This window comes from Neophocaena asiaeorientalis, unplaced genomic scaffold, assembly GCF_003031525.2.
Source record: "Neophocaena asiaeorientalis asiaeorientalis breed wild unplaced genomic scaffold, Neophocaena_asiaeorientalis_V1.1 scaffold188, whole genome shotgun sequence".
Lineage (NCBI taxonomy): Eukaryota > Metazoa > Chordata > Mammalia > Artiodactyla > Phocoenidae > Neophocaena > Neophocaena asiaeorientalis.
In genome coordinates, this window is record NW_020174156.1 from 1,796,212 (window position 1) to 1,814,719 (window position 18,508).

The 18,508-nt window shown below is 34.1% G+C and overlaps 1 protein-coding gene across 1 annotated transcript in view; it reads left to right on the forward strand.

The window, feature by feature from the left end:
• The window catches only part of NAALADL2 (N-acetylated alpha-linked acidic dipeptidase like 2), a 792,831-nt gene extending 776,962 nt beyond the window's left edge, over positions 1–15,869 (forward strand). Inside the window, 1 exon segment of the mRNA XM_024755137.1 lies at positions 15,590–15,869. Coding sequence (XP_024610905.1) covers positions 15,590–15,788 — 199 coding nt within the window. The 3' untranslated portion in view covers positions 15,789–15,869.
• The last annotated feature ends 2,639 nt before the right edge of the window (positions 15,870–18,508 follow it).

Below are 18,508 nucleotides of genomic sequence, written 5' to 3' on the forward strand. Positions count from 1 at the left end.
AAAAAAAAAAAAAAAAAGGACACTATATAATGATAAAAGGATCAATACAAGGAGAGGATATTACACCCATCAATGTATATGCACCCAACATAAGAGCACCCAAATACATAAAACAAATAGTAACAGCCATAAAGGGAGAAACTGACAGGTATACAATAATATAATAGGAGGAGACTTTAACACTCCACTCATATCAATGGACAGATCTTCAAAGCAGAAAATCAATAAGGCAACAGAGACCCTAAATGATACAATAGAACAGCTACATTTAATTGATATCTTCAGGACATTACATCGAAAAAAAGCAGAATACACATTCTTTCCAAGTGCACATGGAACATTGTCTAGGATTGGCCACATACTAGGGCACAAAATAAGCCTCAACAAATTTAAGAGTATAGAAATTATTTCAAGCATCTTTTCTGAGCACAATGACATGAAATTAGAAATCAACCACAGAAAAAGAAATGAGAAAGAAACAATTACATGGAGACTTAACAACATGCTAGTAAAAAACCAACTGGTTGGTCAAGAATGAAATCAAAGAAGAAATTTAAAAATACCTTGAGGCAAATGACAATGAAAACACAACCATATGAAATCTATGGGATTCAGCAAAAGCAGTCCTTAGAGGGAAGTTCATAGTGATACAGGCCTTCTTTAAGAAACAAGAAAAAATCTCAAATAAACAACCTAACCCACCACCTGAAAGAATTAGAACACCAGGCACAGTGGATAAGACTCTGCAATCCCAATGCAAGGGGCCAGGGTTCGATCCCTGTTCAGGAAATTGGATCCCACATGCATGCTGCAAGTAAGAGTTCATATGCCACAACTAAGGAGCCCAAGTGCCTCAACTAAGGAGCCAGGGAACCGCAACTAAGGAGCCTGTCTGCCGCAACTAAGACCCGGTACAACCAATAAATTAAAAAAAAATTAGAAAACCAAGAGCAAACAAAATTAGAAAAAGAAGAATAAAATAGCAGAAGGAAGGAGATAATATAGATCAGAGAGGAAAAAAATAAAATAGAGTTTAAAAAATAGAAAAAAATCAATAAAAACAAGACCTGGTTCTTTGAAAGGGTAAACAAAATTGACAAATCTCTGTCCAGGCTCACCAAGAAGAAAAGATAGAGGACCCAAAAGAACAAAATAAGAAGTGAAAGAGGAGAAATCACAACAGATACTGCTGAAAAAAAAAATACTATGAAAAAGTATATGCCAACAAATTTGACAATCTCAAAGAAATAGACAACTTTCTAGAAACATACAGCTCACCAAAACTGAATTAAGAAGAAAGAGATAACTTGAACAGACCAATCACCAGAAATGAAATAGAATCTGTAATAAAAATAAATTCCTACAAACCAAAGTCCAGGACCAGATGGCTTCATGGGGAATTCTACCAAACATACAAAGAAGAACTTATATTGATCTCTGTCAAACTCTTCCAAAAGACTGAAGATGAAGGAACACTCCCAAAGACATTCTACAAAGACACCATCACCCTGATATTAAAACCAGACAAAGACACTACCAAAAAAGAAAATTATAGTTCAATATCTTTGATGAATATAGATGTAAAAATACTCAACAAAATATTAGCAAATCAAATCAAACAACACATAAAAAAGGTCATACACCATGACCAAGTGGGATTCATCCCATGGTCACAAGGATGGTTCAATATATGCAAATCAATCAATGTGATACACCACATCAACATAAGAAAAGACAAAAACCATATGTTCATCTCAATACATGCAGAAAAATCATTTGATAAAATTCAACGTCCATTCATTATAAAAACCCTTAAGAAAGTGTGTATAGAGGGAACATATCTCAACATAAAAGCTATTTATGACAAATCCATATCCAATATAATGCTCAATGGTGAAAAGCTGAAAGCCTTCCTGCTAAAATCTAGAACAGGACAAGGATGCACACACTCTCACCCCTTCTCGTCAACATAGTATTGGAAGGAAGTCCTAGCCACAGCAATCAAACAAGAAAAAGAAATAAAAGTTATTCAAATTGGTAGGGAAGAGGTAAAATTGTCATTGTCCACAGATGACATGATAATACATATAGAAAACCCTAAAGACTCCAACCAAAAACAACTAGAACTGATCAACGAATTCAGCAAGGTAGCAGGATACAAGATTAACATAAGAAATCAGTTGCATTTCTTTACACTAACAATGAAATATCAGAAAGGGAATGTAAACACACAATCCCTTTTAAAATAGCAACCCCCAAAATAAAATACTTAGGAAAAAACCTTACCAAGGAGGTGAAAGACTTATATGCTGAGAACTACAAAACATTAGTAAAGGAAATTAAAGACGATTCAAAGAAATGGAAGTATATCCCATGCTGTTGTACTGGAAGAATTAATATTTTAAAAATGACCATACTACTCAAAGCAATCAACAGATTTAATGCAATCCCTATTAAATTACCCAAGGCATTTTTCACAGAAATAGAATTATACCAAAAATCATATGGAACCATAAAAGAGCCAGAATTGCCAAAGCAATCCTGAGGAAAAAGAAAAAAGCAGGAGGCATAACCATCTCAGACTTCAGACAATACTACAAGGGTACAGTAATCAAAACAGCATGGTACTGGCACAAAAACAGACATACAGATCAATGGAACAGAATAGAGAGTCCAGAAATAAACCCACACACCTATGGACAATTAATCTTCAACAAAGGAGGCAAGAATATACAATGGGGAAAAGACAGTCTCCTCAGCAAGTGTTTGGGAAGTTGGACAGCCGTATATAAATCAATGAAGTTAGAACACACCCTCACACCATTCACAAAAATAAACTGAAAATAACTTAAAGACTAAAATATAAGACAAGACAGCAAAAAACTCCTAGAAGAGAACATAGGCAAAACATTCTCTTACATACCACTGTTTTCTTAGGTCAGTCTCCCAAGGCAATAGAAATAAAAACAGAAATAAACAAATGGGACCTAATCAAACTTACAGGCTTTTGCACAGCAAAAGAAAACATAAATAAAATGAAAAGAAAATCTACAGACTGGGAGAAAATATTTGCAAATGATGCGACCAACATGGGTTTAATTTCCAAAATACAAAAGCAGCTCATGCAGTTCAGCAACAAAAAACAAACCCAATCAAAAAGTGATCAGAAGACCTAAATAGACATTTCTCCCAAGAAGATATACATATGTCCAATAGGCACATGAAAAGATGCTCAACATCTCTAATTACTAGAGAAATGAAAATCAAAACTACAATGAGGTACCACCTCACACTGGTCAGAAAGGCCATTATTAAAAATTCTACAAATAACAGATGCTGGAGAGGGTGTGCAGCAAAGGGAATCCTCTTATGCAGTTGTTGGGAATGTAAACTGGTACAGCCAGTATGGAGGTTCCTCAAAAAACAGAGTTGCCATATGATCCAGAAATCACTCATATAGGCATATTCCTAGGCAAACCTATAATTTGAAAAGATACTTGCACCCCTATGTTCATATCAGCACTATTCACAATAGTCAAGACATAGAAACAACCTAAATATACATTGACAGATGGATAGATAAAGCAGGTGTGGTACATATATACAAGAGAATACTTCTCAGCGACAAAAAAGAATGAAATAATGCTATTTGCAACAACATGGATGCAACTAGAGATTATCATACTAAGTGAAGTAAGTCAGAAAGGAAAAGACAAATATCATATGATATCACTTTTTGTGAAATCTGAAATATGGCACAAATGAACCTATCTACAAAACAGGAACAGACTCACAGAGAACAGACTTATGGTGGTGGGATGCTGGGGCAGGGAGGACTGTGATTAGCAGAGGCAAACTATTATAAATAGGATTGCTAAACAACAAGGTCCTACTATATAGCACGGGGAACTATATTCAATACCCTGTGATAAACCATAATGGCAAAGGATATGAAAAAATAATGTGTGTGTATATATATACATGTATATATATTTATTTGTATGTATGTATGTATATATACACACACACACACACACACACACACGTAAAACTGAGTCACTTTGCTGTACAGAAAAAATAAACAACATTGTAAATCAACTATACCTCAATTAATTGGAAATTATTTTTTTTAAAAAGAGCAATGAATTAATAGAGAAGTGACAAGCCTCCCCAAAATTGTTTTAGGCTTTCAAGGGCAGCAAACTGTGGGAAGGGAAATATGTGGTGGAAACTAAAAGATGTTGAGGGTTATTTTAGTAAGATTTGTTATATAGATTCCTCTTGGTGGTATCTCTGGGCTGATGAGCGTGTAGATGCATTTCCAGTGATTAAGAGTTAGGGGAGTATAGAGAGCTCTTCTGTCTACACTTTCTCAATTGTCTTCAGATCAAAAGACTTCTTATGCTAAAGTGGCATGTTTGGGTGGCATATTTCATACAACATATTAAATTCGCTACAAATATTAACAATTATTTTCACCATTATTAATTTATGCCATCAAATCTATTCCATATCAACTTGTTAGAAACCTGGTGAAATCCACAGTGAACATGAAACTCTCTGTTCTTGAGGAGTTCTGCCTGAGACAAGCGTCCATCTAAGAGTAGCAATGGTGTGTGATCAGTGCCACGATGAAACCATGCTATGGTTGCTTAATCAACAAAGTTTGCTTTGGGTTGCTGACAAAACATGAGGAGTGGGCTTCTTTCTGAAATTCATCAAATGTGTGTTCTTGTTTCTCTAGACCATAAGAAACCTGTGCTCTCATTAGTAACTCCCAGAGTCAGTAGCTGGATTTCCTCCCATATACCAAGTCAGAAAATATAGAACTTTTACTCATTAATTTACCATGATCCTTTAAACATTACAAGTAAAAAGAATCTGCTTTTTTTGTCTACCAATGGACCAAGTTACATTTTTTCTAATAGCCTAAAATAAAGTTTACTAAAACATCTTCACATATGTGTGTGTCCATGTATTATATTATCCCTATCAGCCGTCTAATTATTCTGACCTGTGTACACCTTTTAAAATAGTCATTCATATACATATATGTTATATGTATACAGCAAAGTGAAGGGGTGGCATTTTTTATAATTAAAAGGCAGATAGTTTTATTGGCACAGATTCTTGCAGGAGTTGATATATTCTTGGCAAACCCTTAGAAGTGGTCTTTCCCTTGCTCCCTGAAAGTTCCTTTTGGATGAACTATTTACTGGGCCAGGAGATATCATCTGATGATCGCACAGCTCTGTGATACTAAGGACAGAGTTAGTTGAGAATTAAGGGGAGGGAGTAATACATGTCCAAGGAAGGAAAATCCAGAAATGTCAAATGATAACAGTAGATACCATTTATGAGGTACTTACTGTGTATGCCAGGCATGAGCTAAGCACTTTACATGTTTTAGCTAATTATTGCAAAAACTCTAGACTGTAAATAATACTTCCCATTTTACCAGTGCAGAAGAAGAATTTCAGAGAGTTTAAATAACTTTATTGTGCTGTATATCATAGAGCTATGAAGTGGTGGTGATAGGTCAAGAAGCTTAGTGTCCTGGGAAAGAGCATGGATTTTAGACTCAGACATGATTTTAATACTGACCATTTAGTATTTCTTTCATATTTTTCCATTTCTCTTTGTTGTTGTAATTACTTTTTAGATGTAACTCATGTTTTCTTTTCAAACATTTCCCTTCTTTAAATTATCCTTCCTCCCTCAGTAAGGCAAAGATCACAGTGGGTCTTTCGCAGCACACTACACAATCAAGTAGGATGATTACTTATATAATCAGAATTTCTGTAAAGAAAGTCCTATTTTGATAAAACAGATATAGTAAGGGTGAAATTTTGGTGATTATTCTTGAATTGGGAAAAAGAGTGTGGTGATTTGAGGATAGATACCAAGACAGACAGCTATGGAAATGTTCTACAGCCTGTAAGAAACACAGGGCTTTCTATCTTCACTTAATTACTTTGGTGCCTATAAAACAACATAATTAGCCCTTTATCTCTTAGAACACAATATATTCGTCTCGTTTGCACTGTCTTTTATCCTTATTGATTTATATTACTAGTAAGCGTAATATTTTATAGTATAACAAGCAGCTTACTATTCAGTTATATGATTTGGGAAGAAGACATAAAGTTTAGACTTTTTTCTTCCTGGTCCAGTGTGGGACAGATTACATATCTATCTATACACACACATTTATGAAAATACACATATATCTCTTCATGTATTTAAACATACATACATACATACATGTATCTCAGAAATGCATAGACAAGTGATAAATACTCAAATAGCAAGAATGAAACAGAAATGTTTTCATAATATTGTCAGACATAAGTTTTTCTCTGAGTTGACGCTTTGTGTGTTAATAAAACCACAGGAGGGCAAAGCTGGTGTGGTTCATCTTCAGTCTTCACTTATTCACAGCTGCTCACTAGTAGCAATAATAATAATAATTATCACTGTAACTCATCCTCATTTAGAAAGTGAATAACAATTTTTAAATTCCATTGAAAAGGAAAAGCAAAGTTTACTGGCTGTATTGGGGTAGGTAGAGAGGTTCAATTAAATATATATTTTTTAAATATAACATCAAAATTTTACGAGATTAAGATACACATCATTTAAAATGTTCTGTGGTGAGTGTGTCTGTATCACAATTATTTGATTTACTTTAAGGATTAAAATATCATTAATTTTTGCTCTTTCCTTGTTACGTGTTTTCCTTGCCTTTGGATTAAACTGTTCAATAGTTTCATTATTTTTTATAGGTGCGTGAGAGATTAGTGTTGAAGCTAATTACTGACTGCAAGTATCCAGTACACTTTGTTCTGATAAATAATTTTCTTCTCACTTTGAAATAAGTAATTTAAAATTTTCATTGAACACTGATTTCTTAAAAAATATTTAATTTATTTATTTAGACTGTGCCAGGTCTCAGTTGCAGCACACAGGATCTTTTAGTTGCGGCATGAGGACTCCTTAGTTGTGGCATGCATGCGGGATCTAGTTCCCCGACCAGGGATCAAACCCAGGCCCCCTGCATTGGGAGCGTGGAGTCTTACCCACTGGACCACCAGGGAAGTTCCGAACACTGATTTTTAAGGGATGCATTATCTGAAAATTCAGATAAAACTGAAAGCCTAAATAAAATTGAATATGCTTGTTTGAAATTTATATATTCCTACATTCAGTTATTTCTGAAGTTGGTAGAAACTTTATATATATACAAACTATTTCCATTTGGTTTTAATTGGATTCTTATGAGTGTACCTAAAATAATGGGAAAAGTCTATATTGTAGATGAAGAATTATCAAATGTAATTAATTGTGGAAAATAAGAAAGTATAAAATTACAGAGTAGGCTCTGATGTCCTACTTTATAAGTCTATCACTTTTTTAGTATCTTTATATTTCAGACAATTAATGTCCAACATTTCTAGATTATCTCTGAGAAAAGGAAGATAAAATATACAAAACTATTAAAATTTTTTCATTTTGAGGCCTTTGAGGTCTTGAGCAAGAAAATTGGTAGATTCTTTGAACTTCAGGGTTTGTTTTACTATGTTAGCCACATATGCAAAAGACAATAGCCCTGAAACTCTCCTCTTTCCTACTTAACTCAAAATTCAAAAATCCCTTTGGAACTGAGACCACTCTTGTAATTCCTTTGTATTCCATATTGTACTTGGTGCTTAATAAATACTTCATGAATGAGCTCTCAAGGTAATTATTTTTCCTTGATTTCTATCAACTTTTACTTTAAAAGTCTTCTCAGATTTTCATAGGTATGATGAGATTAGTGCAGTAGTTACTATGTTCTTTCTTCTATTTTTATCCAAATGTAGACCATTTTGGATCTGCCTTATCTAAGTATTAAAAATATCAAAATTCTTTAAAATCTGTAATGTTATTTAATTATCTTAATGCACTTTATGAAATTAAACAGTCATCTCACAGACTAACTGACATTTACATAATTTAGACATATCTATTACTGGAGTTCTTGCTTTTGTATGGCTCAGATTCACTTAGTGATGTTGTTTTTAGAATATTGGATTAATGTGTCTGCCAGAACATTCATTAAGTATAGAACAAAATTTCAAGATGACTCATATCCAGATGTCCAGTGCAAAGAACCAATTACTTTTTTTCTTCTATATTTAAGGCCATAGTTTCCCTAAGGGTTCAGTTAAGAACTGCATGTATTATTTTTTGCATATATTAAATATTAGGCTTCAAGAAAGGTGGCTATAGATTAATATAACTCTACTCACTGAATAAAGTACCTTAAAAACTAGTTTGTATTTCAGATGGTGAACTTATATCTTGCAAAAGAACTAATTAAATATCCAGAAACAGAGTTATTTGCGAAAAATGCCCATAAATTCTCATTTTTTTTAGTGTAATTTAATTGATTAATAACAGATTGGGCCATTGCTTAAACAAACAGAGATGACACGGTCTAGAGCATCAAGTGAAGAGAAAACTTAGTAGCTATTCTGTTAATTCAGATCCATAAAAAGGAAAACTAGAGAATTTATAATATACAATTTAGAAGGGATTACTGGGGTTGACTATACTCTAATTAGCAAAACTAAATAATTATGACTTTCTCCCTTTGTTTTGATAACTTGGTTTATACTTCCATTGATTAATTCAAGAAACCTATACATTATTATCAAGCGAATGGGCTAAATAATCTTAAGTAAAGCAGGGTCTACAAGTAGGAATCTAAGTCATGACAGACCTCTTTTATTCTGGGCTCTGAAACAGCCCAATCCATTGTCAACCTAGTACTTCAAGCCACAATAAGCAGTCCATGAGAGGTGGGACTCAAGATGATACCTATTTGCCCTTCTAGTTCTTAAGAGTAAAGGTTTGACTAATGCCCAAAGGGTAAACATCCCTTAATCTGACACAATCAGAACCAGTAAATGGTCAAATGATAGAAAAAGCGGTCTATTTTTAACCAAAACATTCATCACCAATCTTTTGATACAGGACCAAGGACTTTTCTTTGAGTTCTGTTCTGGGAATTGCAATTCCGGATTTACTTTCCTATTTAAGCCACACCAATGCTGCATCATCTGAGATTTCCAATTTCAGTTTCCTTATTTTGGAGCAATAAATAGGTATTTGCAAAACAATCTGAATGCAGATTCTTTCTCCATTGTCACTGTAGTCCTCCCCTCCCCTTGCTAATAATCTTTTCAGTTATCTCTCCACATATAATTCAACAACACTCTCATTTTGTCAATTCATCTCTGTGAGTCTTTCCGAAGCGTTCAGGTTCGTTTTCACAGGAGTAACTTTCTTTCACACTTAATATGTCATTTAACTCATGTAAGTTTGTATATAATAACATGTGGTTGGAGGAAGCTAATTTGGGACCAAACCAAGACCTCTTGGTAAATGTAAAACTCACCAGAGGGAACTGCTGAGTATGCGTGGGTGTCACCCAGTAGGTTTAAGTAATGCATCAGGGAAAAAAACATATACTCCTATAGGGTATCCCAGACCTGTTGCATCTGAATCCCTTGAGAATTTTTTTAAATGTCTCAGCTTATTCTTATACACATTCAATTTGATAAACACTGCTGCCATATTATAGAGTAGTTGCTAACATTTAACATAAGGGGAAAAACTGCCATACTGTAGAACAGCAATTTCCAGGGTAATTCCAAGAGAACCCTGTTGAAATACACTCTTCCTTCCCGTCATCAGTGTAGTAGATATTTATTGAGTTGCAGTTTTAATTTTTTTTAATTAAAAAAAAAAATCTTCCTGGTATCAAAATTTCTTTCCTATGTGAGGGTAATTCCCTGTGAGCTTGGTGGAAAGCAGGGCTTATCTCCCCCACAGAAGGTGAATGGATCTAGGTATTTTGTTCCTGGGGTACAGGCACATGACCTAAGTTCAGTCAATTGGATGAGCTGTCCTAGGACTTTATATCTGAGAGAAGTGAGGTAAAGATGTAGGGGCAGTTCAAGATTATTCATGCTAGTTGCGGATTAACATTCTGGCAATGACAGAGCAAGTGTTAAGAGACAGCAATGCTGCTGTGGTGGAGAAGTATTCTCAATGAAGTGGTGGCAGTGGGAGTGTCTGAAACATCAATGTCCTAAACATGTTGCTAAGCAGAATCTTGGCAGTACTCTAAGATACTCAGCTTCCCTTGGTTACTGCCTTCTTCTCGATGTTTTTCATCACTTCTGTAAACTATTACATGTACACGTAGTCATATATTTACATATATACACACTTTCAATAAATGAATGTTTTTTCTTAAATTAGATAAAATTAGTGTTTGACTGGTACAACCAAATGTACACCTTCTTTGAGTAAGGTACCTGGGGACCCTTTTGACCCTCTGATACCCATGGCTGAGAGCCATGGGCGAATGAATCTTCTTTTAGTTCCCAAAGCAAAGAGCTGACGTTTCTACTATTTACAGTAGTTTTGCTCCCCAGGGATGATCCTGGGGTACTTAGGGTTAATGACTGAATGCATAAGAAAGTTTTCAGAACTAAGAAGTATATGGAAACATATGTGACAGAATGTAACAACATGGCTGAGTTTTATGGGTTTTGTCTTCCATTCAAATAGCAAATATAAAATAATACGATGATAGCCTTTTGGGAGAGGTCTCCAAATACAGAAATTTAGTTTTTGTATGCAGCAAGCTAAATGGTTTTTAGTACACAAAGGAGAAATAGTAAAAGATGAGCTACTTCTGAAAATGGGCAGGAGAAATTATCCTTCTCATGAAAATTTAAAGAAGATATTTTTGTTATCCTCCATTTGTTTTTAAGGTAAAGCAATTTATCAAGGTGAAAAAATTCTACCATAATAAAGATCAACTGACTTAAGTTGTATCAGCAACTACCTCAAATGCAGGTTCTCTCTTAAACTGTGATGAAAGAATCCTAGTCACTGATCTTCAGCCAGAATCTAAGTTATCTATAATTTTAAGCTGATTTGTATCCAATTTGGGTAGAAATGGATGTGAGTGTTTGTCTTACATAATAGCTTGCCGCAGCCTACTACTTGAATCATGTAGCATATGGAAAATGTGTTTAGCTTCTTGTAGAATTTCACAAACCAAAACAGAATCTATTTCTATGCACATGGCTTGTTTACAGTCATTATAAAAGTATTGCTGTGTTGCTTACTAGTTAGAAAAAGCAAATGTTGGCACATTGCAGACTCCATTGCGCTGGTCTTTAAGAAATATATGTATTGCTTTCGAGTTAAAAAAAAAAAAACACAGTAATTGCATGTCTTGTGCATTAGACCTAAACATTATTTGTAGGATGTATTTTTATGCTTCCACATGATCTCTCTAATAGATATTTTATACTAGTTATGGCTGAAGTTTTATATAAATATATTAGAGATTGTGCTCATGCTTAAATGAACTGTCATTGAGGGATTAATACTGTAACCTTTATGAGCATGTTTTATTAATATCTTATCATTAAATTGAATATTAATAACATTTAATAAACATAGAATGTGTATATAGGAATGTATTTCATGCCAGTAGGTTTTGAATATGTCAAAAGGTCACTGTGCCAGCCCCCCACATCTTTAAACTTACTTCTCATAATGTATTAATTGCACTGGTACGACACATTGAAGGGGCAGTTCTGGATAAAAATGATTATAATATCTTTGTCAGCATGCTGAGCAGTATGCCCTCAAGAAACAGAAGTGTTTCATACAGCTTTTGAAAATATTTTTGCACTCTTAAATTCTGGAAATATATTTGCCATTAAATGATTTATAATGAAACTGAGAATTAGAGGAAGAGAATTCAAAACTATGAATATTATGAGAGATGATTAAATATTTTTATTATACTAATTTGGTTATTCTTAATGGTAAAGCAGTATAACTTGCCTACAAAGGAATACTATTTTAAATGATTAAGTAATTAAAATATACTTTAAACTATTTTTATCCTCAAAACACTAAACCAATTTTTATCTATCTACCTACCTACCTATTTAAATGGTTTACCATGAATTTAAATATGTTTGATAGGTATCCTGACAGTAAAAACCCACTCCTTTTTTTATGGCAATTAAGGATTATGTTAACATGAAAAAGTAACTTTTGTACAGCTCTGTCATGAAGGAGAATACATGTGACCATCTGAGGCAGTTTCATCTTCACCTGGGAAAATTCCATGGCTATATCAAGCTTCCTCTCTATTAGTTGGTTTCTTTTACCACCCCCTCCCCAATTTAATAATAAATATAAAACATATTTAGGGAAACTTTCATTAGGTGTTTTGCTAATTCTATTTCGTTTGTCATTTTGATATAACAATTTTTACACATAAAACACATGTACATGTCTATGTATATACATATATAATTGCTTATTTTAACATGGCACAGTGGCTACTTCTGAAAAGCTCTTTAATTTTACGAAGGCTGTGGAAATATCAAAAGGGAAATCTCTATTTCAAGGAGTATTCTCCTTGTAAAAGTAGATCCACATTTTTCTCAGAGTACAGCTCATAGCCAGATCATTGCTCATGACCCACTTGCCTCTTCATTTGGAAGACGTTTTTCTCCCTCCTATATCCAGGGGATATATGTTTCTTAATACAAAGTTTCATTTATACCTGAATTCAAGGATATTTGGAATATAAAGAATACCCTTCTTGCACTGCTCTAATTCATAAAATGCCAAGTATATTCATAAGTACAAAGATTAAGGATATTGGATTATTAGGGATAGTTCCCATTTCAAATAATAGGTTTTGAAAAAAAAATTACTGAAATAACCTCTGAGTTCAAGCATCTTCTGCTCCACTGCCACCCACCATGTACTATTATCAACTGAAATTTTTCTCCAAAGACACAAAATCTATTGTTTTGAAGTGGGTTAATGCTTAAAAGGCAAAATAACCTGAATTGATGTAGTTTACACTGACATTAGAGGGTCTATGAAATTTCCATCACTGAACAAAGCCTGATAAAAATGTAAGTCAGTCAAATCGCCATGATTGAAGACCTCCTATATTCACAACACTGAATTAGACCTGATAAAGAAGGAACATATTTCTCAACGTTGATATGTAAAGCAATGATATTACAATATATCCTTGAAAATATAGGGATCAGGGTCCCACAACAGAGGAGAAAAGATGCTGAAAAGATGGACAAGTGCGTATCTTCAGAAACCAGTTGGATATTTAAGGGAAAGAAATGACTTGCAGAGTTCTGTCATGGGTGATTAGGTAGATTTCAGTGTCCATTCACCACCATCAGAGTACAGAGTGGGAAGTTCAGGAGAGGCTGAAGTAGTGAAGCCTGGATAAGCTAGGAAACAATGATCCAGAACTCTATATAAAACTGAGGTCAGTGCTAGGGTAAGTGTAAATTAACTAAACCTTGCACTGTGGCCCTTTCAAACAACTATCATTGTGTAACTGACACCTTTGTCAATTTTCATCTGGATTAAGTCGTTCTCTAGGCTTCATATTACAACCAAAGTAACTATTCCAAAATAAAATCTAATAATCTTTCTTTCTTGCTTAAAAACTTTCATTGGTTTCCTACCGCCCATAAGAAAAAGTGTAACCTCCTTAGCTTGGTACAGAAGGCCCGGTAGGACGTGGCCATGGCTTGCTCTGCCAGCTCTTCTCCTACAGCTGCCCACTGTGGCCTTGCACTCTGGCCATACAGAAACACTGGCATTGATCCACTAAGAAGAGCAAGCTGTTTTATAAATCCATACCTTTGCATATGCTATTCCTCCTGCATAGTGTGCTGTCTCCACTTTGTAGCTTGTTTCCTTTCTTATACCCTTGTAACTGGTAATTCCCATCATCCTTCAAGATGAAATTGTAATATTCTCCATGATAAATTTTTCCAGCAGCAATCCTTCTTCTGTTATCACTGGACCTTACATTTCTAATATGACAATTAGACAATTATTTTAATCATTTATATATCTGCCTCTCTTATTAGACCATGAAATTTCAGCTATTTCAGGTGGTTTGGGTTGGAAATAAGTCAAATGATGCAATAATCCATAGCTTTCTACCAAAATGTATTCTTTCTATCTATCAGTGAATAAAAGGAAGCTCTTTAGACTTGCCCACGGCCAAATTCCTCTTTCTCAGATATTTGGATAAATTTCAAGTCACCGTCTTATTACACACACTATACTTGAGAAGAATTCTAAATGTCAAACATATACAAAGGGAGAGAGAATAGTATAATGAATCCATTACCCCATTTCAACAATTATTAACTAATGGTCAATCTTGTTCTACCTGTGATGTCCATAGCTCCACTCTCCTTTTTCCTTCCAAATATTTTGAAGCAAATCCCAGACGTAATAACTTTTCATTTGTAAATATTACTGTATATTTCTAGAAGATAAGGACACTTTGAAAATATACTGATGATACCATTATCACACCTAAAATATTAACAATTTCTTAATATTAACAAATCCTTAATTAGTATTCAATTTTGTACTACTCATTTTTAAAAATTGTTTGTTTGAATAAAGACCTAGTAAAGTCTATACTGGATGGGTTGACATTTCTTTTAGTCTAAAGCAGCAGTTCTTAACTGGGGGCAATTTTACCCTATAAGAGACAGTTTTGGCAGTCTGGAGACATTTTTGGTTTTTACAACAGCTGTGGACTCAATGTTTGGGTTCTCCCAAAATATGTGTGTTAAAATCCTAACCTCAATGTGATGGTATTCGAAGATGGGCCTTTGGGAAGTAATCCAGGTTAGATTAGGTCATATACAGGTGGGGCCCTCATGATGGGACTAATGTCCTTATTAAAAGAAGATACGGGATCTCTCTGTGCTCATGCACAAGGCCATGTGAGAATATAACTAGGAAAAGGCCTCTCATCAACAATCCAACCATTGGATTATTGTTTAAGCTGCCCAGTCTACGGAATTCTGTTATAGCAGCCCAAACTAACTGAGACAACTAAAGGAGGGGTGCTACTAGTACCTAGTGGGTGGAGGTCAGGGATACTGCTAAACATCCCACAATGCACAGGAAAGCTGCCACAATAAAGAATTATCCACCCCACCACCCGACAAATGTCAATAAAACAAGGTTGAAAAGCCCTGGTCGAGTGGTTCCTCCTTCACCTATTTACTACAATTTATTCATTGAATAAACTGGGTCATTTGTCCTACAGAATTTTCACAGTATTTTGCTGATGACAGACTGTGGTATCATTTTTATATTTTTCTGTCCCTTATATTTATTAGCAATTAGATTTAGAAGCTTCATCAGATTTAGATCAATTTTTTAGCAAAAATAATTGATTTCATAGGTAGTACTGTGTACTTCCATCAGGAGGTACTTACTGTCTGATCCTCTCTCATCACTAGAGGGAACTTTTGATGATCAATGTCTAGATCCATTAATTCAATAGAGGTCCCAAAATGATAATATTGTATTCTTATAATTTCTTAATTTATTAAAAACATAAGTTTCTTGGAAATATTTTTTACAATGTTTGATATGAAAATAGCATGGTGCATAAAACATTTACTCATTCTGTATTTCTTTTCAGAAATATCCTGTACCACCTTGATGGGAAGACAAGCCAGTTTTCAATACTCCTGGAGGCTTGGGAACACTGCAAGTCACTAGCATCAAATGAGACCCTTCAAGAAGCCCTGTCAGAAGTATTGAACAGCATTAATGCAGCTCAGGTTTACTTCAAAGCAGGACTTGATGTGTTTGAGAGTGTCTTAGTTGGAATGAACTGAGAAAACTCTCAGCATTTGAAAACGTTTGTTTACAATTCCTCAAGTGAAAGCTCTAATCTGACTAGATTTTCTGACATTGAAGACTTTTTCCCTCCAATGGCTTTTGATATAAGTATAAAGCTATCTTCCTTTGTATTTTTTAATGTATGTGTAAAAAGAGCATTTTGCACATTTAATATTTTTTCTTATATCTAGATTTCTGATTATGTAAAAGCAAGTTATTGAAATAATACTTAAGATTTATCTATTAAAAAGAAATCTGCTGTATCTATATCTATATATATCTATATATCTATAGATATAGATATATCTATAGATATATAGATATATATAAAATATCTGGGGTGGAAACTTTCCAAGAAGTTCTGGACAATCTTTGCTCCTATGGATAAAACACGTAGAAACAGAAATGATTCCCTATGTTAGAGCTTTAGTGACCTAGTTTCTGTAATAGAAATGAAGAGTTGATATGGTTTCAGATTAACTTTCACTATCAAGTATTCAATATGAAAAATGAGTATTCTGACTGAGTGATTGGTTGACCAAAACCACTTTGAATGTGACTATTTTATGAAGTGAAGTGCCTGTTAGTAACACAACTAGATGTAGTAATACACTGGTTATGAAATTGTATTTTTTTAAGTATTAATGAAAAAAAAAAAGAGCCATAAACATTCCAGCGGAAAATCTCAAGGTAGCTGCACAGAGCAATATAAATGCAAATTTTTTTCCTAACAACTTATAAGGTGACTAGCTTTGAAATCCCTAATATGTCTCAGTTGATTTCGGGAGTGATGTATGTCTTGTGAGGGAGAAAATATTTATTTCTTCCTGTGCTGTTTCTGTTGGAAGCACTGAAATAGAGCTACTCTAAAATGAAAGCATCTCACATTGCTCTTCCTTCATGTACTTTTCTGAAACTCCTTGCTGTAAGGCAGTTTTCACAGAATACCATATAATTTCCACAGGAAAGTAGCAAAGTTTCTCTTTGAAAACCCAAAATATCTTAAAAAGCATCAAATTGCTATTTCTGCCACTAACAAAAAGGACTTCTTATGAAAGAAATAGTTATTTTGATCAATGAAAAGCTCCTTAATTCTACAAAAAATCTTTTGATGTTTTTTCCCTTCTTTATCCTTAATTGTGACTAAGTTGACAACGTAGAAAATATTCATGCTTCTACTTTTAGGCAGAAAATACAGTGTTACTATACTTCAGTTCTTCTCTCATGTTGAAAATGAAGCTTTTCATACTGACATTGTCATTGAATGGCCTTAGTACCCACTATTCCCCGAAACCACAGAATTCCATTAGGTATTTAAACTTTGAGCTTACCTTTAGAAATTGATTTGGTATTTGACAAAGCAATTCCCCTTAGGAAACATATCCTCAGAATATTTCATGTGGATTACTTTTCTCTAACACAACATTGAAACACACGTCCCCATCATACGCCTCCAGAGCAACTTCATAGACAGTGTCTGTAGGTCTAAGTCTTCACTTTTTAATGGATGAACATAAACCTAATCTTAGTTTAAAGGGAAACTGAAGTTGAAAGGAGAGAATTAATCAGCATTGATTGATTTATAAAGGTCAGCTGTTCCTACTACAAGTAATGCTTATACGCTCAAGGCAAAGAAGAGAATTGAGGCAATTAGCTAGATAATTCAAGCAGAAATCCATTTTCATCTGAATTGCCTGTGTGCACATATTTTACATAAGAAATGAAACTACCTTATAATATATATTTCGTAAACAATGCACTTGTGTGTCTGAAAGTATTTGCCATGTTGAGGAGTGTGTATAGGGAAGGGCTAAAGAACCAAGATCCCACAAGCCTCAATGTCAGTGCCCTCTCTTGCTACACAGAAAACAGCAGAAAAGAGGTGGGAGAAATACACATATAGTTGCATGTCAGGTCAAATAATAGAATCCCTTATACCAAAGGATCAGAAATAGTGAATCAAGGTTCAATGTATTCATTCTAGTTCTTCCTTTGGAGCTGAATTTGAAACAAACAAAGACAAATAATTATCAGTTAGGTAGTTTATCATTTTAGAATAAAATCCTAAGTAAATTCACTCCCTTAGTTTCTAACAGCATTGAGGGCACAAAACACTTGTGTTTGTATATTTTTGTTTAAAGACTGTGTACTTAGCTAAACCACACTGCACAGATCAAAATCTCAATATTCTGTATTTTTTACTTCTACATTATATGGTATTCGCTACTTGAAGACTGAAGTTAACTATGGACTAACATTTTTATTAGTCTATTTAAGAGATGATGTGAAGAAACTAAATTATAATTATAAAACAGATGTCCATCAATTATATAAATGCTGCTCTACATCTTTGACTGCAACAAACCTCTTAACTAAGAACATTACTGCTATAGTCTGATTACTTCAGGGTTCCTTTAAATTTATATCATTTAAATTTTTCCCTAATAGATCCAAGTAAATAAAATCCTTTGCACATTAAAATAACAAGTGTTTTCAGTGAATTGGTAGTAGGTTTAAATTGTTGCAGAGATATCTGGGTGCCTGGTACTTCTCACAATCCTTCATACGTAGTATTGTACCAGGACATAATGAATCATAAATGATTATTCTCCCAAGAAAATGTGGCAGATGTGCACCACTGCAATTTGGGTTCAGGCAGGGCACACGTGGGATACAACCCTTTGTGAAAAAGTATAGATTCCAGAGTAAAAGGAAG